At 37.7% G+C, this 25,758-nt stretch overlaps 1 protein-coding gene across 2 annotated transcripts in view; it reads right to left on the bottom strand.

Annotated features, from left to right (window-relative positions):
- The window catches only part of gpr158a (G protein-coupled receptor 158a), a 108,898-nt gene that overhangs the window by 15,303 nt on the left and 67,837 nt on the right, over nucleotides 1-25,758 (bottom strand). For both annotated transcript variants that reach the window (XM_079601955.1, XM_079601956.1), the window contains exons 6-7: nucleotides 4,724-4,833; nucleotides 96-334 (exon numbers count right to left, since the gene is read on the bottom strand). In XM_079601955.1, coding sequence (XP_079458081.1) covers nucleotides 96-334; nucleotides 4,724-4,833 — 349 coding nt within the window. The remainder of the gene's footprint in view (nucleotides 1-95; nucleotides 335-4,723; nucleotides 4,834-25,758) is intronic.

The following is a 25,758-nucleotide window of genomic DNA, read 5'->3' as shown; positions in this document are numbered from 1 at the left end:
GACTCTTTGATTCTGTTTGATAATATATTCAAGCTTGTGCTCATTAAAATGCCAAATAGTCATAAAGGAAGCTCTTAGGTAACAGATTCACTCACCCACAGCAATCATGTAGTCCCAGCGGTCCAGCAGACACATGCTGAACTGCAGCCTATCAGTGGTGAAGCCCACACTGATGAGAGCGAGATGTCTGTTTGGATTCTGACAAACAGCGGAGGTCCAGGCTATTGCGAACCATAACACAATCAGCAGGATTATACACAGTAGACGTAACACTCTCCAGCTGGTCATGTAGGGGATCCGTTGGGCTGTACGTGACAGGAACACCTTGAGAACCCTAGAAAACAATGAAAACAACCATTGTATTCAGGGCCTAAAATTAACACTATATATAACAGTATATGAAACTGTGTCAATCGTCAGTTGGCTGGTAAATTTTTTTACAATTCCAACAATGCAGTGTGAAAACATAAATGTACACGAATGTGAACGCCGCTGCGTCTCAGACAGCGCGCAAATACTGAATTGAGCTCTTTTTCACGTCTTCTTGCACTTAAATGGACAAATTCACAAAAAGTCTAGTATCTTAGTGAACATGGATCTGTGAATTAGGTATTAAAGTGAGAGCAGCCTATATTTCTGCTATACTGTCTGTGTTTTAATATTAATCAACAACAAAGAACCAAGAAAAAAATTATTCACTGTTCTTGACTGAATAACTTTTGTAACTTTAAGGCGAGACAGGGCAGGCAGAAACAACTTTTTTTTTCTTTTTTCAACTGGTCAATTTTGAGATTTTGGCCTATTTGTCTTCAATAACATGTCTTCTTTCAGACTTGTGCTGAAAAAAAGTCCAAAATACACATTTAGGTCTTTATTTTACAACATTTTGTCTGTTTGCGTCTGTAAATTCATCAAAAGTTGGCGTTCTAAATCATCACGCTGATCTGCGATCGCTGTCTGCACCCTGTCATCACATATACCGTTGGAAAGCTCTCCCTCTCCTTTGCAATGCTGTCGGATCCAAATATGGTAATTTCCTGTTTATCAGCAACCAATCATGAAAGTAAAGTGGGCGATTTAACTTGAAATGCGCAACCTCATTGGCTGATGCCAATTTCTGACAACGTGATTCGTTCAGAATCATCACGTGACACCCTCTGACATTTCATACTATTTTTATTTATATTATATGTCATTCTTTCTTATACTACAGGCTTAAAGTTTGTTGTCACACCTTGACAGTTTCGACTGCTGACTCTGCAGTCATCTTCAGAAGCGTCATGTTATGTTGCTGTGACGTAAGTTGGACCCAACTTTTAATCAACATTTTCCTAAGTACTAGATGTGTTGGGCTATTTAACATGACATTTAAATTATATTATGCTGAAATGAATGAAATTACTCGAAAAAAGAGTCAGTAAAATGATCCGAACTTCCCACTACCGCTGGTAGCTAAGCGTATGGGGCTTAGTGATACGTCACCCCGTGTTTTATTGTGATTGGTCGTAGTGTTAGCCAATTGCGTGCAGTAAGATTTTCAAATGCATGCTTGGTGCCGCCCCTCGAGCTGGCCGATTTTCATTAATCGACACCAGAACATTAATCTTTTAGATTTAGGTCTGGATTTCTAGGCTAAGAAATTAGTGGAATTTTGCCATAAAAATCTTTAAAGGCCGTTTTCTCAAAATGAGTTTTTTCTCACACTGCTAGTGACGATATTCACTTCTTCAGCACCTACATACACCAAACTTTACAGTCGTATTCCTAACTATATTGTGAAGGTTTGTCCAGAGGGATTTGTTGAAATATCATTCTTGGCCTGATTTATATGACATTTTATGCCTAAAAATAGGGCGGAAATAAAATGTTAAGGGTATTGGCAGTATTTTCTGATTTACAGGGTAACAAAAGGAGATATTCATAATCCCCTCTAGTAATGTCTTTTCATTGAATATATCAACAAAATGCAAAAATAATTTTGAACCTTGTTTTTTTCAATGGTCAGATTCGTCACTTCAAAATAAATTCAAATTAGCCTATATTTAATTAGATATAGCCTGATTAGCATATTTAAACATAGAATTACAGAGACCTTGCAATACATTGATGTGAGTAATCAACTGGTAAAGTTTCATGGTGATATCTGTAAGTTAACATTTTTATCCTATTCACCTGTAGTATCTCTCCTTAATAAGGATGAATCTACCTGAAAACTATTACTAGGAATGCCATTAGGTCATTTCCAGCGCATATCATACTGTCAAGCCCACATTATCTTATGTAAATGTTCCTAAAGATCCTCCACATATCTTCCTTCATCCCATTCTTCTGAAGGCCAGACCCTCAGACTGTCCACAGTTCATGTTCTGCTTTTGCTGTCCAAACCATTCAATAAAGTGTAACACACTGTGGTCATATTGTCCTAAGTGCCTCCTGTTATGGTTTCCCCCAACAAAACATTTAGCTGTGTAGCTTAACGATATAGTGAATCTTTTTTTAAAACATATTTTAGCCCTGATGAACTAGCCGTGGAACATGCAGCTCTGACACTTTATAGGACGTTTACTTTAATGGAAAATTAAGGATAATACAGACATTAACTGTGCTTAAAAGGGTATCGCAATTAAATCAGGAGAGGCTAATGCTGCAAGATCATACAGGAAATGAAGTCCATATAAGAGTAAGGAAAAGTGCATTAGAGGGCTGCTGACCTTCTTTATAGCCTCTTAAGTCTTTATGGAATCTGTATTGAATCTGAACTTTTTTTGAAATATAATAGTGATGACAAAGCTAAAGTATAATGTTTATTTAATGACTAAAATCAAGAGAACAAGCATGCTTCTAAATATCTCATGTACCCTTGTGAAAAAGTACACTTTAGCCCACTTAAGGAGTACTTATCACAGAAATAATAAACTTTAAAGTGCCCCTATTATGTTTTTTTCGAATATTACATTTCATGTAGTGTGTAATACAGCTGTTTGTGAATGTTAAAGGTCTGCAAAGTTTTAAAGATCAAAATGCACGACAAATAAAGTTATTGTGACTCCGAAAGAGTCGCCTTTAGCAATTCCAGTCTCACTTCGTGTTACAAACCTACATAACAATGTAAAACATTTGCATAATGTTAGCCTATGGTCTTCATTGGTTGCCCGTGAACAAGGTCTACTTTGTTGTATCTGAAGCCTGGAATAAACTGGTGTTGTCGACATGGTGAGAAGATGCTGTTTTCTGAGCTGCGAATCCACTTTGCATGCACTTTTTAAAAGGATAAGGACTCAAACTGATATGGTAAAACCGACACCATCGTTACAGTTAGTATCACTGTGTGTACACGTGCTGAGGAGCTGAAAATTCAGATATGGTCATTTGCGTTTGGTTTCCAATTCCCGCTGTAAGCCGTAGACCAATCACAACAGACTGGGCCGTCTGACCAATCAGAGCAGAGCAAGATCTCGGAAAGGAGGAGTTTAGAGAGACTGAATCTTTAAACTAACCATTTTCAGACTCTATGAAAAATGAGCTGAAGTGAAATGCATATTATGAGTGTTTTTTGGACCGTTGATATATGTAAACCTCATAGTAGACCTTTAAAACTAAATTAGAAACATTTAAAATAGCATGATAGGGGCACTTTAAAAAAATATACTTTATTGCAATCTGAAAGTAATGTTTTCAGACACTTAAATGCATGTTAATTACAATTAAATGAAAATGTACAAGTTAAAATTATAATACCACTTAAATAGGACTTTATGTATCTTTACTGAATGCACTGACAAGCATTCATGATCAACTAAAATAAGCTTTAATGTCATTTCTATTGCAACTTGTGTTTGTATTATTATGATTATATATATACAGTATTAACTTGAAATGTACTATAGAATAACACACTACATTTACACTTATCAAGAACTTTGTGTTTTATCTCCAAGTATAGTTTTTATTCTTTTAAGAATTGAAGTACAATAGAAATGCACATTCAGTACAAGTTCTGGAGGGTCAGAATATTTAAATTGTATAATAGCGTGTATCAAAAAAGCAACTACTCTATTTAGAAAACTGTCGGGAGTCTAGTTAAAATATATACTTTAGGAAAACATATATTGTTTTAATAATATTGACAAAATATATAATTATTCCAAACTGAAATGAATTTAGAATTAACTTTTGTTTTATATGCTCACAACAACAGTGTGTCAAAAATGTCAAGTTGCTATCAATATTTATTTATTTTGGTTGAAGCCCATGAGGAACAGATGAAATCTAGCTAACTGTTCAGTCTCTGTAGCCCAAGCCTTTGACTCTTTCGCCCACTATCCAATCTGCTACCTAAAACCCATCCAGCCTTATTGTTTTCTTTCAGCGTTGATTCTGAAATGGCAAAGATCTCAGCAGGTTCCCCCTCATCTGCCATATTAGGAAAGTACAAGTTGTGACATTTAATAACATTGTGGTCCGTGAGTCATCCAGAATGTGTGTGTGCACTATTGTGTGTATAGGTGTGTGTGTGTGTGTGTGTCTGGAGCAGCATATCTATTTATCAAAGGCATCAATCTCAAAACTCTCAGAGATTACAATGTGTCATTCTCCGCTCACAGACTGTAAGTCGTTCTCAATATCTCATTCTAGCCATTTGGATTAAGGTGTGTATCAATCAAGATAATTATTACAAAGACTGTGACCAAAACAATAACAACACTGCAAGGTCTACGGGTACCTGAAGAGTTTGAGGGTGACCGTTCCATAGACCGTGGCAAACCCGAGCAGACGAACCCATCGCAGAAGGATACAGCGGAAAACACTCGGCTGGAAGTACAGAATCACCACCTGGAAAACAACAAGCAACCACTCAAATGGAATATGCATTTATTTTACTGTAATAGCTGTATTCATTCAGACGAGAAGGGAATGTTTGCAACAAGATCCCTGCTGTTTTGTCCTTGACTGACGGTTAAAGGATAAAAAAGTGAATTAAAGTTTATTATCTGAAGGTAAAATGTGTAATTTCAGAATTGAACTGAAAAAAATAAAACAAATTTATAGGTCACATTTAAGGATCCAATTCTCACTATTAACTAACTATTAAAGGGGTCATGAACTGGCTTTTAAAAAAATGTTTATATTGTTGTCTGAGGTCAACTTATGACGTTCGCTTGGTTTTTACATTTAAAAACATCAAAATTAATAAGTAATAAGCTATCTTCTACCCTGGTTTTGAGCCTGAAACGCTCGGTTTTTTATGGGCGTGCCGCATTGAAGACTTGGAAGTAAACGCCCACTGCTATGATTGGATAACAGTTTTGCATATTATAATGAGTTTCATGTAATGCAACTCATTATAACTACATGTAATGCATGTAATGCAATTGGTGGTGGTTGAGGAGATTCCCCCCTTCTATGTAAAGCGCTTTGAGTGTCCAGAAAAGCGCTATATAAATGTAATGAATTATTATTATTATTATTATTAATGCGCAAATCGGTGGGCGGGGCTAAACAGGCAGTGTTGATCTTCTTCTGTGTTTGATACCCTTTGACCTCATAGATCCCCACTTTGAAAACCCTGTCGTTTGCTGTGCCTGGTGTCAATAAAAGCTTTTACTGGACTAACAAGGAAGTTTTCAGTTCTGAAACTTATAGGATATTCTTATAGTATGATGACCTCTTATATGTAAAAAGCTCAAGGAAAATGTTATTTCTTAGTTCATCACCCCTTTAACTTCTACGAGTTTTCCCTCAATAAACTCCTAATTACTGCTTATTAATGGTTAGTACGTTGTTAAGTTTAGGTATTGTGCAGGAATAAGGGATGTGTTGTCAATGTTGGTGCTAAGTGGTTGTTACACTAATTCTCCACTGTTCTCTTTGATTATTAAAAGATGTTTCATTTTGACCACTCCTTCGCCGTCCGCTTTCTTGATGCAGCCACAATCGTGACAATTAGTTTATACATTTATATTAAATGCAATTACTTGATCTTAAACGTGCTTTATTTCACCAACTAACTGACTTTACCTGTGTACTTTAGTAAAAAATATTATCAATTAAAAACATAATGATTCGAAAGGCTACTTTAAAGTAAAACTTTTCATTTCACATTAAAAGTCAAATGCAAATTATTGCAAAGCACGCTTTTTGAAAGTGTGTAAAGAAACAGTCATGAATGTGTACTCTAACTCTTTGCAAGTACAGTTTTCAAAAAATATACTTTTCAGATTCGAAGTATACAAGTCAACACAATTAAGTGCACTTTATCACAAGGGGGAAATTTTTAGCAACTAACAGCTTACATTTTTTTTGCGCCTTGAAACCCATTATCCCCATCCTTTTTTTTTTTGTGGTGCACTTACTGTCTGACAGACATTATTATACAATAATACTGTAACTGAATAATCACAATCACACATTACAAAGACCGGTTTAATATGTTGGGATAGAATAAAGTATTTTAACTATTCAATCAAATTAATTACATGTGCTGATTAAATAATTGCTATTATTAACATACCATTTGCTGAAAAAAAAGCCTAAAATGAAGATAATGAAAATTACATCATTGTGGCAGACGAAACACTGTTGTGACTGTTGTGTCACTCACATCTCGCTGTTTTTCCAGCATCTCGCGTCATGAGTGCCACTTTTTTAAGATGCTGTAAAACGCCCTAATTTTAACGCTGAAGAATACACACAAGATACTTCCTTTTTCATTTGTGCAAGGAACCAATGGATTACTAACATCCTGTCAACAGCTTGTGTTTTTTTTCCCGGGTACACATGAAAGTGCATAAATCAGAAATTCGCTTTTCATTTCTCTGCTCATCACTTACATCAAGCCTTCAACCTATAAAAAAAAAGACAAATAATCTCTTTGACGTGACTGTGATGTGCGCTTCCATTGATCTAAACATCCATCATCCTTATCTGCCACCGTTCTCCAAACAAACCCGTCAGATGCCAAGGAATCTTGCAGAGAATTCCAGCACTTCCGTTGCATCCACAGAGAGAAAGAGAGAGAGACACTAAAGGTGAACTGTAATTGAAGCAGAATCTCACAGCTGTGCCGCCAGAAACCCCCCCCCCCCGTGCGCTGGCCTCCGCTCAATCTCTCTATGTGCAAACACGCTCTGTGTAATCTATTAACAACAGTCTGCTCACTTCTCAGGAAGCTCTATTATTAAATTGATTATGGAAAAATGATTCAGAGCAGATGAATTGCTCCAGCACAGACTCTTCTGTCATAATTAAGTTGAGAAAAACCAATGACAGAGTCTAAGATACATCCGTAGGGGGCTCATGCAGACCCCCACAGCTCCCTCACACACGAGATGACACTAATCTTAAAGGATGGCATGAGCGAATATGAAGTTACACATCATCATATATTTATTTCTGCTATTTCAATTCAACATGAGAAGCAGTTCGAGAACTCATTTAGTGTTGCACAATGTGACATATTTCATAACAAAAATGGTGGGACTTTATTTTATCCATTGATAATTGTAAAAAAAAAAGTTTCATTTTGATGAAATATCAAAGACCTAAACATACAATAAACACAACATTCAAAATGGAAATGAGGATATTTTTGTGATTTGTAAAGACGTGCATGCAGGTTTACAGAAGACACATTTTTAATGTCAGGTGCATATAAGCTTATTTTCTAACAAAAAACACATAATAAATACTCATCTTGTGTTTTTCAGTCACACATATGAACCTCGAACAGCTTAGACACTGACTTTGAGTGGTACATTAATTCATTTTTTTCAATAGACAATATATTATATATACAAAACCACAAGAAGTACAGTATTTTTTGGCAGAAATTTTCAAAGCATTGTGTCATTGTGGCTGCAAGTCCTTCAGTTGCATTTACACACGTCACCAGCAGATGTCATCTGTGTTTTGAGCACTTTGACACAGTAAATCATTGTGAAGTGATTCAAAGTTGGTTTCCTGTTTCAGAAAGCTCTGTTTCTTCCATCACAATAGCTCTTGTCAATTGTCTACTATTTTATGGCTTCTTTTTCTTTCATTTAAAGGGTTAATTTACCCAAATAGGAAAATTATCCCATAATTTATCCCATAATTAAAGCCATACTAGGTGTAAATGACTTTCTTCTTTCAGCCAAACACTCGGAGTCAGTCGGAGTTATATTAAAATATATCCTGGCTCTTCCAAGCTTTATAATGGGGGTGAATAGTAAATGAGATTTTGAAGCCCAAAAAGCGCATTCATCCATCATAAAAGTAAAAGCTCCATGGAGTTAATAAAGGCCTTCTGAAGCGAAGCTATGCGTTTTTGCAAGAAAAATATCCATATTTTTTACTTTATAAACTAGAATCACTGGCTTCCGTAAGTCCCGGCTGAAGAGTGACCCTTGACCTGACACACATCGTAATGACGAACGCAGAGGATAGAGCAAAACAAAACACCAGTCACAAATTAAACGTCTAAAATTAGAATTTTTAAAGAGAAATGTCAGAGGAGGTTGAGATTGTTGCTTATAAAGCAGATAGTTCCAGTCCTTGGTTCTGATTGGTTGAGCCGTGTTCGAAGCCGTTGTAAATTACTCAACAAACACACACCAGTGACCGCATTACTTTAGTTTTACTGCGCAACTGCAGTTTGTGATTTTTTGTTGCTGCATGTGTTAATTAGCAATCTCTTTGGAACTACATTGTTTGGCGGAGGAATACATGTGTTAATATGCCGGAACTCGACGGTCTCGTGAACGCGTTACTAGAAGCTAGTGATTACAAGTTATAATTGTGGATATTTTTCTTACAAAAACGTATTGCTTCGTTTCAGAAGGCCTTTATTAGGAAAGTTTCTTGTAAAAGTAATGTATACCATACAGAACTGTCATTAATGACAACAAGTGGAGTAATAACTTCTACTAATCAATCAATTCAATTGCGAGGTCACAATTAATGACAGATCATTATGGTTCATTCACTAACAAGAAACTAACCACAGTTTGCGATACTGTTTGCAAAAATCCTTTGGAATTAAGGTTTTTGCAAACACTAAATTGTTGAACTATGTTAGTAACAACAGAACTTGCAACCTTAGGGCCGGTGTGGTGAAGAGATGAGTCTCACCTTAGGACCCAAGCAATCCGATTGGTTTGGAACATTGGAAGCACATTTTATGTGTAATCGCTTAAGTGCCTGGTTACAAATCAGGCAAAATCACTTTGCAAAGTCATTTGAACTACGTTATAACGACCATTCATGTATTTTAACTTGTATGTTTCATATACTAGTTTGTAACTGAAGCTATAGATTATGATATTAAACATTTATCGTTCTTAGTGGGTTTTTTTTTAGCTTCACAATTTAATTACTATACAATAGCAGTCTGTCTTTCTGTAAGGTGAACTGTGTAGCCTACTGTGAAAAGCGCTATACAAATAAATATATTATTTATTATATTGAGGTGGGACTCATCTCTTCACCATAAAAAAGCATGTCTTAAACCAGATGCTAATTTGCACTGTTCTTGGTAGATTGTGTTGAATTGGCTATTATGGAAATGATCTGACTGTGTCTATGTTCTTTAATTTAGTATATCGCACAGAACTTTCCACTCCCAACGTCGCTTTTTTGGAATTGCGTTCTCATGCTAATTTGCCCTGTTTAGTAAATCTAGCCCATAGTTTGCTAACGATGCTTTCAGGAAACAGTTGATGGACCCAATTCACCTTTGGCTAAGCCCCGCCCCCCTTAGTTACTGTTGCTACATCCGTCAACTTCATCTGGGCTCTGGTTTGGTATCAACATGGCTTATGCTGTGACAGCTCTTCCTGCTGAAATGTTATCAAACTTTTATAAAGCAGCAAATAAAGTGTCTGATAGACGTAGGCAAAAGGGGCTGCAATATGCGTTTGAAGGCTATATTCAAGACATACCGGAGAAACGCAAGCAACAGTCAAAAAATGAACCATATCCTACTAATGGAGACGGAGGCTGGGACTAACAATATCAAGGAGTAACACTGTTCATGCAAAGCTGGGTAGGTCTCTATTCACTTCTATAATCGTTATTACAAAGCAAACGGACTACGCGAGTATAAAGTTGTATATTCATTAGCAGCGTGTGCTAGCGTATCAACAATTAGGGTAGAGAACCGAAATCATAACCTAAACAGCATAAAACTGTCTAACTAGTATAACTTCACAGTAAGGTTAAAAGCTAAATGTATCTTAGAGCAAAAGTGTGCTTGTTGATCCTTGAGGGGTTTCGCTGACAGTGAGGACGTCCACACAGTTTAATCCAAAACCGACACTTGTCAGGATTTGACTTCGGTTTTGGGAAGGGAAAAAAATGGACACCCGTATCTGGGAAATGCGTATCTGTGTTACAAATGCCCCATGCACAACGCTTAACCATATTTTTGATAAAACTACAACGGTAATAGCCTGCCGAGACCAAAAATATGAGACGCCTGTGTTAAAGTCAATGGAGCGCTGTGAAAAAGTGTCGGACCTCTGTGGGAGCTTGTTCTTGGCTGCGCTGTGATTGGTCAATCTACAGTCTAGGGCGTGGCTTAGCCAAAGGCGAATTGACTTCCATAGTATTTTTTTTATACTATGGAAGTCAGCGGTTTTGGCTACCGGCATTCTTCAAAATATCTTCCTTTGTGTTCAGCAGAAGAAAGAAATTCATACAGTTTTGAAACAACTTGAGGGTGAAAAAATGATGACAGCATTTAAATTTTTAAGTGAACCAAACATATGGCCAAAAGGGGAGTTTCATAAAGTCACGGTAGCAAAAAGGGTCAGAAAGAGGGTAACATGGGATGTGAAAAGCTAAACTCAGATAATTGTAATGACCCCTTTAAATGCACTTTTACCGTCCAGTGGGGCAGAAATGTGTTGTTTCAAAGATGTGGTGCCTGTGTGTGTGTGTGTGTGTGTGTGTGTGTGTGTGTGTGGTGCTTGTCAGGGGAGCATCCAGTCGGCCAGCTCTTAATTAGAACTGGGAGTACCACACGCCTCCAGCAGAACTCTCAACAGTTTTAACCAGTCACTGACAAACCATGCAAAACTAACACTACACCTTCTCTGATGCAGAGTAAACAGCACTACTTTCAAGGATTACTTCATTGTCAGCATAATAGTCATCTCAACTAAAGTGACATCACTGTTGAAATATATGAAACCTGTTCTCTGTCAGGAGTAGTGTACACTACAGGACAGGAGTGACTGGAACTGCAGCGTTTCAAAGGCCTTTAATGTGTCAGGACACAATTCATTACATAACACAAGTATGCACTGCATCTCAGCGTTATTGCAAAAGGAAGCAAGACCTAGCATTAACTGTCATCATCTATTCAGTTTCCCTATTCAGGTCAACTAATGTGAAGCAGCAGTTTGAAGAGAAACTTGCTGAGCAAGTGAAAGTTAGTTAAACTGTCAACGGGTAACCTGAATAACATAGCCGATGTATTGACACAGACATTTAAAGGTAACTATGTTGCACCCTTCAGCAATGAAGTTATTATCTGCCAGACCAATGAAAGGAAGCACATTCAATACATTCGCTTGCAGCACACAGCTGCATTTGTGTACTTAAAGTATTCCAAGTATAGAATTCTTGCATAGTGCATACAGTATGTAACTGGTCCTACTCGACACGCTCCGAGCGGGATTCAATTAGACGGGAACACTAACAAGGACACTAAAGAAAGACGGCAGCCGCTAGCGTCAGTCGCTAGCGCTCCTTTTGAGGCCAGCGGAGTGAGGTTTACGCGGACAGCTCTTACTGGCCTACGTCCGTTACATATATTGTGTAGTGTACACTGCATACTTTAAAATTGTATGTGCATTCTATAAACATTTCAAACTGTGGAGCTGGTTATGTGATGCAAACATCAAAATGTGTTATTTACAAAGCATGCACTATGGTAAAAGTGTTTTGGGGTTAAAACATGTTGTAAAATAAAATCTTTATTAATTTAATTGTGTGAAAAGGAATTAAAGTGATTGGTGTTTTACTGCCTCTAGTGTTTATTTAAAGGGATAGTTCACCCAAAAAGGAAAACTCCGTCCTCATTTACTTCCCATGTTGTTCTTAACGTGTGTGAATTTCTTTCTTATGCGAATACAAAAGAATATCTTTTGAAGAATGTCAGTAATCAAACAGTTGATTGACTTTCATAGTATTTTTTTTCAATGGCTACCGTCAACTGTTTGATTATCGACATTCTTCAAAATATCTTCTTTTATGTTCAGCAGAAGAAAGAAACTCTTGTGTTCAGCAGAAGTTAAGAACAACTTGAGGGTGAGTAAATGATGACAGAATTTTCATTTTTGGGTGAACTATCCCTTTAAGTTGGAAACTGCAGTTGTATATATAGGTAAGTTTTTGCATTGATCCATCATCCAAGTGTTTTTTGCCTACTTATTCATGCTGCGTTTTCGGAAGTTCTACTTATTTGATGGACTGCTCACGGCATACTATATTATGGCATACTATATAGTGTGGATTTGGATATGTGGAGCAGTTATTTGCCATTTAATCCAGTTTTGTGTAAAAATGTCTTAGTATTTTTCCTCCAGATGAAATTATGAAATGACATTACTTCTCATATATTTGTCACACTGGAAATTGAAGGCAAAAAAACACACGATGCACTGTGGGATACATTAGTGAAGTTAGCTCTGGTATATTAAACAGCACATATTTGCAAATATTGCAAATCATTTCCATACACAGACAATTCCCACATTGTGCTCAGTAAAAGAAGTATGATGATATGCCATTCTGAACATACCCATCATCCCTTGCATGCCACTCACTCTTAAGATGAACCTTCTGCATAATGGACTCACATTGATGACCGGTTGAAAGCTGATCCACACGTACAACAGCCAAAGATCAATGAGAACGAATGTAACCTGACCTCTGTGCGTGTGTCTGTGTGGTGTGTGTCGGCACCAGAGCCCCATCCAAAACATGAAAGACAAAGAAGAACAAACATCTGAGGCTGCGTAATTATCAGTGTGTTGCAGATGTGCCGCAACCCCCCCTTACGGGACCGTTCGTGCTAATCCGATTAGCAGAGGCATTAATGGTCGTCCCATAGCAGTGGAAAAAGACACAGGCACGTGGTTATTCTGGCTCACTAGCTTTGAGTCAGACGAGGGACGTGGCGAACTCTGGGGGGGAAGCCAAGAGGAGGCGACGGAAGTCAGCGTTGCCCAGATCGGTGAGGCGAGACTGTATTTTGCATGATGCAGGAAAGTCTCACCGCACTCGGAGCGTAACAAAACACACAACGCTTCAAGTGGCTGATTCCTCAGAGGGCTCGAGAACACAAACAAAACGCAGTTGCCGTGGCGTGAGACGACAGAGAGCCAGACGGTAACCAGGTTGAGGAAAGAAAACACTGAAGCAAATCCCGAGTTATACATTAGTGCGCCTATATCGATAAATATTCATATTTTTCAGCCTCTTCGCAATATTCAATCTTGCCTTAAATATGCTTACACTGAAATTGTGATTTAGTTTTTTCAATCAAAGCAAATAGTTATTGCCAAGTTGACTTAACTATTCAGCCGCCGGCACTTTTGAAAAAAGTTGCCAGCCACCGTCAGCGTTTTTGTTGATTTACACATGTATGAATATCTGAACATGCAATATATCAAAATAAAGAACAGAGCCTCGCCTTTTTAAACGTGTTTTGTTGAAGACTACATCTGGATAGGTACTGTTCTCACGTAAATGCGTCTCTATATCGCACGCAGTGTGTTTATCGTGCAATTTATACGTGAAAATTCGCTTTTGTGTGCATTTGATACGCACTTAATCGTGTGTAATACACACGCACCCCACACCCATAATTCTACCCAAACGTATAATACACACGCACCCCACACCACTACTAAACCTACCCTAACCAACCCATGTGTATCCTATAAACGTAAAAACGAATTTTCGCGTATAAATTACACGATAAACACACTGCGTGCTACAGAGACGCATTTAGTGTGATCGGGTTGGGATAGGATTCACAGTGATGAAGATCGAGTTCATCAACATCCCCAAAGCTTCACAGTCCTAAAGCTCGTCCTGGATTGACATTTTATTCGGTAACATTAGGCAGTTTTGATTTATATGCCGTTTAACGTTGATGATCGCATTATTTTACATATGCATCTCCTTACATATAATATCGCTTGTTTCTGCTGCCTTTCCCATGTGTTTGGATCAGGAGATTCAGTTATCTTTCAGAAGATGCATTATAGCGCCCCCTACCGTCTATCAGTGAAAACATGGAAAGCCGGAAAATTCCATCAATGGCGGGGAAGCGTTGTCTCATAAATGAATGGAAATTTCCGTCAACGGCAGGGAAAGAGTGGATTAAAAATAATCCAGGCACACAAATAATTGTATATTTTACATCACCATCAAAATGACATTGAATAGTATTGTTATTATTATTATTATTAAATATTGAATGTAATTATAATTGACCTCCGAAACTAATCACCCAGCACCTATTGTAACACCTTACAATCTAGCATTTTACAAAAACATAATAAAAAAACAAAAAAACACTCTTGACATGAAGGGGTTTAGCTGAATGTCAGGGCAGTCCAGAACAAAAAAAGGGGAGTGAGACAGCTCTGACATTTCCACAGTTTGCCTGGAGCACTTACGTCCGCTCTAAATATTAGTGATGAGAGGAACTTAATGACGAGACCTTGCCTCTTCCCAGAAAAGCGGAATCTTTTCGAGAGAGACAGAGGCACAGAGGAGCAGCTGACGCATGTCTTGTCTTTGGGGAGTTGGCAGAGCTCTCATCCATCACAGAAACATGCTGTCGGGTCACACCTGCTGTCCAGCACACACATGCACTGTCAGCACTCACTAACTCATTCCATGTAACCGCTATTCATGAATCAATACATCTAAAAGACCTATAACATGTTCAACAAAAAACTACAGCATTGAATATTATTTAACTAAAGCAGTTAAAGAACTGCAGGTAATACATTATTTCACAGTGTCCTTGTTACACAGCACGTTACTGCAGTAATAACAATAAATTATGTTTAATAATAAGCCACTAACCCTAATCCAAATCCTAACCCTATAGTAAGTACATGTTAATTATAAGTTAAATGTAAATGTTAAACACTGAAATAAAGTGTAACCGAACTATAGTTTCTTGTATCACAGTGGGTAACACTTTATTTTACAGCGTCCTTGTTACACATCTTACATGTGCTTACTATAACAGTAAATTATGCATAATTACAAGCAACTAACCTTAAACCAAACTCTAACCATAATTATAAGTACATATTGTTAATTAAAATGACTGTATAACATTATTATTATTAAAATTATATATATGAATGTAACAAGGTCACCTTAAAATAAAGGGTTACTCTTTATTTTAATGTGTCTTTGTTATACTGTAATTATACATTTACTGTAAGTACTTAAGTATAAAGTAACTAAATAGGGTTAGGATTAGGGTTTGGTTTGTTTAGGGTTATTTGCAAGCAATTATGCATAATTTATACACTGTAAAAAAAATTGCTGCCTTAAATTTTTAGTGAAATTAACTTGGTCATTTAAGTCATTTCAACTTAAATTACATTAAACTGGCTTAAAAAAATTGTTAAATATTTATAACTTATAAAACAAGTTGATAATTGCTTGATTTCGATGAGTTAAAACAATGTAAAAACATGTTTTCATAACTTATTGATCATTACATTTTTTTACAGTGCAGTTATTACTATAGTAACTGCATGTAACATAATAAACCATTATGCCGCATATGCTGGTCATTTTGAACATAGAAAATTGCTTTAATTTTGCATACTGAATGTGTTGATATGTAAATGGACATTATATGTTATATGCATGACATCATTGGGATTTTACATATTAGAATGTCCCTTAAAAACACACACACACACACACACATGCGCGCACGCACGCACGCACGCACACACACACACACACACACACACACACGCACACACACACACACACAGGAGGGTTACACTGGCAAGCCAGAGCAAATGCCAGTACATCATCTCTCTCTTCCATTCTCTTGTTTTTAAACTCTCCATTAATAATCAATGCTAAGTGCTGGGAATCATGTGAATGTCCTGAATGGGCGTGGGTCATATGAGTGAAAGAATGCATTGTACTTTACATAAAATTGCTATGCAGGCTATTAGCAACACCTTAATTAGGCAATAAGGCCATTTTATTAATAAAGTCATAGCTAATGGGCGTTTTTTTCCTCACAATATAGCCTGGTCTGTACCTTATTTTAATCATATGTGGTTACAATACATATCAAAACACATAAAACGATTAAAGACTATAATTCCTTTATAATAAAAGTATTTCCCCCCCATGAAACAAAAAAATAAGATTTTATTAACTATAATAATAACTATATTAGAGTCCACTAACAGAGGATAACATTATGTTGAATAATCTAAGTGCGCGCTGTAGTTATGATCGGTTTGCTATGATGATGTTGATGATGTTTCAATTTAAAATACATTAACTTTGAATGTAATATCGTTACACACTACAGTTCAAATTACTTTTGCACGTGCTTTAGTTTGTTAGTCAACACAGCAAAATAAGTGTACTTTTAAAGAATAACAAAATGAAATGCTTTCTAGTGATTTAAAATGTACTTTAAAGTGAAAAAATTGAGTAACAGAACAGGTGAACATTTTCGGTCTCTTAAAGAAAGTCATATTTGGATGAATGCATGAAGGTGAATAAATGAAGAGAGCATTTCTGGTTGAACTATTCCTTTAAGCGCAGGAAAATAAAGACCTATTTCCCCGGTGAAACTGTGTGAGGTACTGTCATGCTATCTGGCTCATCTGTGTCTGTGGCACTACCCTCTGGAGTGTAAACCCGAGAACAGAGTGTTCCTCATCCCTCACGCAACATCCACACAAAAACACACACTGCTCTTCAAAGCTCGCATGGGCATTCACTCACACACACTTCATTACACCCCTTCAGGGGCTCCATCCACTCACAAGCCAACGCCAAAAAAAAGCATTTATTATTTACCTTTACATAATAGTCCTGGTAGATTTATCCTAATGCCTACATTTCTTTTCCCTTTTTTTGTTTTGGTTATTGCTAGTTTCAACCCCCCTGCAGCTCCCTTTTTCTTTGTCACTTTCAAAGAAGGCGCCCCATTATGTAACGCGTCGTTTTCTCTGTGCATCTTTGAGTCTTTGTGTAAGACGAAGAGAAAGAAGCAGAGTAGGAGTGGACCTGCCAAAGAGTGTTTGAACACATGCTCTCCCCCATACACACACACAACCTCCGTGTGCCAAGGCAGAGATTGATAACACTGCAGTCAATCACGACGGCCGAGGAATTCACACAGCCGACACCATCAGACTCATGTGGCGGAATTCAGAGAAACCCTATTAGTGCTGTCAGTCAAAACTCAAACAAACAGCTGTGATTGGCAGAGGAACACAGGAAACACAGAGAGTGGCGGACAGGAAGTGTACGGTACATCATGAAGGCAGCAGTAAAGAGATAGGCTGTGTTTGACAATAGTACAACTACTACTAATACTAATAACAGTATTACTACTACTAAATAGTCCTTTTACAGTTTCTGTAGTATTTAAAATGTGTATAACCAGAGGACACTGTGCTGAGTACAGAAACACAAAATGCAGTGCAGTCATCTTGATCTTTTATTTCTAGAGTGATGATTGAATCAGAAGTACTATACACTAGGGGTGTAACGGTACATGTATTCGTACCGGACCGTTTCGGTACAGGACTTTCGGTACGGTTCACATGTGCACCGAATGCAATCTTTCACGTAAATTAGGCTAGTTTTGTGTGCGGAACATACGTCAATACCGAGTTTCCACACGAACATATTAAGTGTCGGAAGTCTCCGCGTTGCACTGATTAAATCTGATTAATCGTTTTTGTGATTCAAATACATGTAAAATATTACCATAACATCGGTCTTCCTGTGTGCGAAATATTGTTTATGTTGCTGTGACAACAAAACACGTGCAAGCGCGCCTGTGTTAAGAGCGCTGATGCGCTCATCTGTGGACATTTCCGAATGCCTTTCTGTTAAAAGCGGGCTTTCCACACAAACAAACGTACATGTGTCATTAGTATGAGAACATTTTTTGGGACTTTAACTCTCGGGTCGGACTCGGACATAAATATCGCATAAATAAAGATCACCACATACACGGCACGCTCGCTTTAGCCCAGCCTCTCGCTAGCTAGCGTCACGGCCAATATTGGTTTGAGAGTATTTTATTTAGTGGAGAACTTTGCAGCAGTATTTTATTTCTTATTCTTTTTTTATTTTATATCTTTTTTATTTATTAGCCTAACGTTATATTTTATTAAAAAGTGTGTTTAAAAAAGTGTAAACAAATTGTTAAAAAAAAGTTTATAGTAAACAACCAGCAGTTTAATGTTTTGCATTTCTTTCCCTTACTGTACCGAAAATTAACCGAACCGTGACTTTAAAACCGAGGTACGTACCGAACCGTGATTTTTGCGTACCGTTACACCCCTACTATACACTGTATAATATTTTTGCTCACACTTTAGATTAGGGTCCAATTCTCACTATTAGCTAACTGTTAACAACGATTTTTGCCTCAATTAACTCCTCATTACTGCTTATAGTTAGTAATGAATGTGGTTGTTAAGTTTAAGTATTGGGTAGGATTGATATTCTACATTATGTCATGCAGAATAAGGCATTAATATGTGCTTTATAAGTACTAATAAACAGTCAATATCCTAGCAATATGCATGCTAATAAGCAACTATCCTAAACTAGTGTAACCACTTTTCTTTTTTTATTTTACAAATTTGACCAAACTATTTTAGAATTTAGAATTTGACCTAATTCTCATATATATATATATATATATATATATATATATATATATATATATATATATATATATATATATATATATATATATATATATATATATATACTACAGGGCTGTTGAATGCTTGAATCTGATTGGTTGACAAACGTTCTACGGTGTGCAGTTTAATTTTTTAATCTTTGTGTTTCATTTATTAGGCTATAGTCTACTGTCACTAATAGAAAAAAAGAATGAACAAATTAATTAAAACGAATTGAATTAATAAATAAATAATAATATTGACGCACATGCTCCTCTCTCTCTCATAACTGCATTAATAACTGCATAAAGCCGGGGACACACTTACTGTAAGGCCGGTTATGGATATAATTTGATACTTACTGTATGATCATGCACGCGTTTAGTCTGTGTTCACATTGCTGTTTAAAATCTGCTGCATTCACAGTCAGAATGTTTCTAGTGGTTAAGTGTGTCCAGCATTACTCTGCTATCAGCGGCTCAAACCTCTGTTACTAACTCTAAAATTACGTTTTGGAATTAGCAACGGAGCATACAGTTTAGATGCGCAAGGAATTAGTCCTACATACAAGAGCGTTTTAATGACAAAAACTTTACAAACGTCTCGTAATACATCATCTGAACAATATTTCGAGGTGTGGAACTGTAGTAAGCGGAATAATTGACTCCAGGCCATTGAATTATTAGAAAAATAATGCACAGCCGAGGTGGTAATGCGGTCACGACGCGAAGCGGAGTTAGCCACAATTACGAACATTAACTGGCATTGATAGAGAATGGAACGGTTAGGCAAAGAAAAACGGTTTGGCCCGACCACAGTTCTGTACTGAGTTACATCTCTAACAGGTTCAGGATTGAAAGCTGGGCAGTGATGCTGAGATATCATGACTCAATCTTTCAAGCTCTCGCCTCATCAAGGCAACACTTTCACAATGCGCTTTAATAAAGAACTTCCGTTTCCGTGGAGCGGTGTGGCTCCAACAGCTGGGCTGTGAAAGCTGGAGCAGATGAGATGACGTCCGTAGCCCTCTATGCAGCTGAATACTGTTATTTATTACAGTCATGCATGATCATTAGCTGGCGTGTTCCTCATCTCCACCCTCACACCAATCTCCAGGCACTTGGTTACAAAGGCCACGGATCACGGATCGCTCAAACTGACGTTAAATGATTCCATGCAAATGTTGATGCATGATTCAGAAGTCCCACCGTGTCTCATTTGCAATTTAGCAAATGGACACAAATAGGGCTTGAAGTTTTGTTTTCTTCAATAAACGGCCAGTGAAAGGATAACCTCGGGTTAATATTGAAAAGTAACTAATAATTAAAAAAAATATTTTATGTATGTATTTATGTATTTTTACAAAAATATGTTCTTATTGTTGAATATTGTTGAATATACTTCACAGGATATCAATTCAACAGATTAATGTCATAATCACTGTACAGTTTGAATTGTAAGCACTCTACTTTTCAAGCAAAGGTTGTTTTCATGTTATATAAACAAAATGTCTCAAAAAATGCCATTTGTACCTCTGATGGTTTAAATGAAAAGTAATGAGACACGAAAGAATGTGCCATTTGATAAATTCCTAAACCACAGTGTACAATACTGGTGCTTAAAATAACAAAAAAAAAAACTGTAATATATTACCAGTAGACAAGCATTAAGATGTTATTTGTTTGTTGCTCCAAAGCATGAATGACAAAGCTGACTTAGGCAGAGATCGATTAGACAGACAGCTCAAGGTCAGTCCTTCAGACCATCTGCTTATTGATCCTGGATTAGTTTTCTTGGAAACCCACATATATTCCAAGAAATTGCCTTATGTTCTTGATGGCATGGTGAGAAGTGTGAGTACATGAGTATTAAAGCAGAATTAATAATGCAAGAGGTTCTTGTCCTTCAGACAAGCAGGAGAAACATCATAAACATTGCTTTTTTATGTATGAACGTGATTCTAGCCAATCCATTCAATCAATCATTAGGGATATTCTGGTGTAGATGCCTTCAAAGGTCTTATATTGAGTGATCTAATGCCTATTTCCAAGCAGTGACCTTATGCTGTCCATCCTTGACTCCTGGGAAGCTTCTATGCTCTCATATACCAGAAGGACAAATGCCGGATTAGAAGGAGTGAGCACCTTTTCCCCAAACACCATAAATAATTGAACGCTAGCAGAGGTCATTTCTGGAGCAGGTCTAATTAAGGACGGAGGTGGAGCGTGGAGTCTGGTGGTTTCTGGTCCATGAAGGCTAGAACACCACCTCACCGGGTGCTTTTTTATGTGTCAGTCAAGACATGCTTGTGCAATGGCATGCTGTAGGTTTGACCACACGTGCACAGCGAGAAAAGTTCGGCCTACACATTTGGCTATATTTGCATGTCTTTGGTGGTTTGTATTTCTAATGATAAATACAAAGTTCTGTCATTGAAAACCTTAACTCAGTCTGCTTGCAATCATATCGTTCTCTATAGGGCACAGCTGATGCGTTGCTGCTGTATCAGCTTGCTGCTCAACTTTCAAACACTTGGTCAGTGTCTAGCAGTTGGCAGCACTCTTATAGAAACCCTCCACCTTCCCCAGCTCCACCTGAATAGGTCTGCTACGGGTAATTCATGTATGCTTTTGTACAGCAGTCTTACTTACTCACAGCCGCGTGTTGTATATGTATTGACAGTAGTAAGTCTCTGTACCTGCTCTGTAGCAGCAGTAATAACGTACAGCAGCATAGCAGATCTATTGTGCCAAAACCAAACATATTAACAATGTTTTAAAAATAATCCAGCTGCGTGAACACACGCAGTCATATCTCATTCAAAAGATACACCTGACTCTTTAGCATGACGCAATTGGTCACGAGACAATGCTATTTCACAATCAAAGCTGACGTAATGACGCAATTGGTCACTAGACATAAGAGAGCCAATGGCATTTCACTATCAAAGCTGACCTAACGCTTCTTCTTTTCGCTTTTTGGATGTGTGCATAAGATGTACAGCGGATGGAGATGGGGATCTCTTTTGAGTCTGTTCTTCACACAAATCAATCGCTAGGACTCTGAAGACTTGGCATATTTGTTCTTTTTGAATAAATTGTGCCTGTAGTCATATCTGCCTGTTATATCCTTTGTTTTATATTATAAAACACAAATGGATGTTTAGGGATGGGGTTGGGTTCAAACGTGTCTAAATAGTGTGTAAATAAAATAAATAAATGTAGATACAATTATGGTGGCTAATTAAATTGAGAATCACAAGCCAATGTTTTATAATATGGCAAAATTATAACCCAATATGTAATGTTATCATCATTATGATAACATTCCAATGTCCAACGCATCTGTGTATGACGCCAAATGTTTCTCATTGAAAGCAATGGAGTTCCCTGTTCGTCGATAACGTGACACCTTTAGTGTCTAAATTGTGACGCGGAAGGCACTTGACCGTGCTTCAGTTTGTGACGCCTTGGGAGTGAGAATGGGTTGGAAATAATTGGGAATGCTAACATATAGTTTTCTCCAGGTAATAGATTATTGGTTGGAGAGTAAGTTATGAACAGTGAGAAGGTACAGTTGTCAGCTAAAATAGGTGCAGCAAGTTGTTGATTCATTTTTATCTTTCAAAATAAGATCAGGAGTCTTGTATTATGAAAGTAAATGTGGTCAATTATGAAAAAAGTTTACGAAGAGGCTAACTACTTTAGCAAGATACTGAAAGACTGTCAGTAGTTCAAGTAGAAAGCAATTTTACAGCCATAACAACAGCTTTTCTAAGAGGTGAGAGGTGTTGGTCTTTTTTTAGTCCTAGATAACATTAACCTGATTGGTGATAATGTGAACAGGCAGCTTTGGGATGATATCGTCATCTCTTTTCATTCTTTCACAGCTCGTCTCTTTCTTTTCTCTCCTCTCATCCCATTTGGCTTGTAATCTGTAAGAATGTCTGTGTCTGTGTGGACATGTCTGGTTTAGGTGTGGGGGGAGTTGGCTCCTCTTCTCCACATGCGGGGGCAAGAACGGGAGGTAATAGCTTGTGCTGTGCCCCTCGAGTCTTGCGGCGTGTGAATTACATCTAGTTTGGCCTCCATGGAGTCAAGAGCTCTCTCTCCGTCAAAACCGTGCACTGTTCCCTTCCCCGTCATCACCAAATCCACCGAGATATTTCTGATAACATTAGGTTAATAGGTATGTGACCTGTGCTTTGTGCAGGAGAGAGAAAAAAAGAGATGAGAAATACAGCAAGAGACATGTCTGTGTCAGACTTTTGAGCATCAGCATTAAGTTCAGTTTACACTGCGTCTTATTTTGGCAAAAAACACGTTTAGCCAGGAAGTGGCTGCCTGAAAGATCTGATACAATGACTTTAGATAAACAAATACGGTGCATATTATGCACCGCCTGTCCCGAGATAACTCAAATAGAGTTCGTCAGCTCCAGTTATGTATCCAGCCTCTCATGGAGACTTCAGATGCCCCAACGCCTGTGATGAGACGACTCGACGCCTGTGGATATGTTATGCCCTAAATTTTATGATTTACTAACTGTATTTTTTTATGTATATTTTTGAAATGCATTTTCTGTAAAGCTGCTTTGAAACAATATGTATTGTGAAAAGCGCTATACAAATAAACTTGAATTGAATTGAATATTATGGGATATGCTCCTATGAATGGGAGAAAGTGCAACACGCAATATGGCGGAATAAGCCCCGCATTCTAAATAAGGGCCAATCACTGATTGGCAAAGTCATTGCGCCACTGCAGCTGCCATTAGAAATTCCGGTTTCAATAGAAACAGTCAATGTTCTGAGACACGCGCTTAGGACTGCACATGCGCATTGGCCTGGTCCAGCCGGAAAAAATCTTTTTTTTTTTTCATGATTTGAGTTTCATTGGTAATTTCAAATATGAAATTTAATCATAAGCTTGGTATTCACCAGCTTTGGATAATTTAATGTTTCCCCATTCAAAGAGATGGGAGTTGTACTGCCTGAGAGGCATTTCAATGATGGCCGCCGAGTGAAATGACTTCCCTCCAAGAGACTTTGCCTGATATAGCGCAATAACCTGAGCATTACCATGTCTCTGTTTTTTTTTAAATACAAACAATGGAAGACAGTGGGGTCCAATATCGTTCAGCACCCCACTGACTTTCATTGTATGGGCAAAAATATTTCTTCAAAATATTTTATTTTGTCTTCTTTTTTTAATGGCAATGTGTGAAAAGCAATTCTGGTCCTCGGTAACATAAGGTTTAAGATTTTGATGCCAGGTACACAGACTGGAGAACGGCGGGCATTCTCTGATCCACTTAATCCATGGAAAGGCAGTGACCGACTCAAAGCATAAGGCCACACTCCATCCTGTGCCAGTCAAAACGCAGAAGAACACAGCAGTGTTTTTCATTAGCCTCCCGATGGGCCGGGTTCCAGGGTCAGGATGGCAGCAGACCATTTGGGCATAGAGGTGAAAGAAGAGGACAACTGGAGAGGGCAGAGGGAAAAAAAGGTGGAACAAAAAGCAGGCCTAAGATGAAGATTGTATATGGAATTCAGGCTCACGCAGATTGATGGAGGGTGGGAAATGCTCATCATGGAGAGAAGGTGTGTAAGATGTATGAAGGACTCACTTCCCTTGAGTTAAATAAGAGAGATGCTTGAAATTTAGAGAGATCTGCAGTTGGTCCCCCCAGGATTTCACGACGGGGGATTTTAAACTAGTTCCAACCCCACAGGAAAAGGGGGTGATTTCCAATGAATTTGTGCGATGTGAATTGAGTTGGGGTTGTAGATTTAAAAGTTATGCGTTACTTTACTCATTACTTGAAATAGTATTCTGATTTCCTAACTCGCCTTACTTGTAATGTGTTAACCCCAACATTAAAAATGACAAGCGTCAGATATATAGTAGAAAGAGAATGTGTATGCCTCATAAATCCACTGACACAGGTGCCCTGTGACTTCTGTGTGGACAGGGATGAACAAGCAACCAGAAAAGCATGTGTGTGTGTGCATGTAATTCGGTTTCTTCTCTCTCTCGCTCCACATCCCCCGCCTTATTCCAGACGCCGCCAAGTGAAGTTATTGCATGTGACACGCTCAGCAGTAGGAGAGGGTTGCGAGCTGAAAAAAATTGCATTACTCAACAAAGCAGAATGCCAGGGGAACAAGATGAGATACATCTCTGCTTCTTGATAACACTGGAATTATTTAAAATAGAAGAGGGGGAGAAGGAGTGGATAATATTTTCCAGTCTATATTTAGATTGGGAGCAATTGCAGCAGAGCAGACAGGCGGAGCTTCTATCTGCTTCAGATGAGCTACACGGTGGGCCGTGAGCAGGCAGATCTATCTGTCTCTGAGCTTCAGATTAAACCGCAAACCGAATCAGAGGGAAAACGGCAGTTCTAAGAGAACAGACACATTCTCATAGGCTGCATGTACACTGTAAGACCTAATGCACAGATACGATAATTTGAGACCTAGCTGATTTTAAATCCTGTCTGATTAGATTCACTTTAAACTAGGGCTGTCAGTCAATTAAAATATTAAATCGCTATATTAATACAGTTGCTTTTTAAGAGTAGACAACTTCATAATATGTGTAATTATTGGGTTCACCAGTTTGTGTGGATGATACTCAAGGCAGAATATATGTGCAAATCCACAAAAAGAAACTGAACCGAGGTTGTAAAAAGAACATATGAACCTTGATTTGGTAGATAAAAAATGTAATTCACTGTTATTATTTATAGTAAACTAAAACCATATAAAATATTTTCGTTACTTGAAATAAAATAAATGTTAGCTGATATATAGGGCTGTGCC

The sequence above is a fragment of the Phoxinus phoxinus genome, assembly GCF_949152265.1.
Source record: "Phoxinus phoxinus genome assembly, chromosome: 24".
Taxonomy (NCBI): Eukaryota; Metazoa; Chordata; class Actinopteri; order Cypriniformes; family Leuciscidae; genus Phoxinus; species Phoxinus phoxinus.
This window is presented reverse-complemented; position numbering and strand designations above follow the sequence as displayed.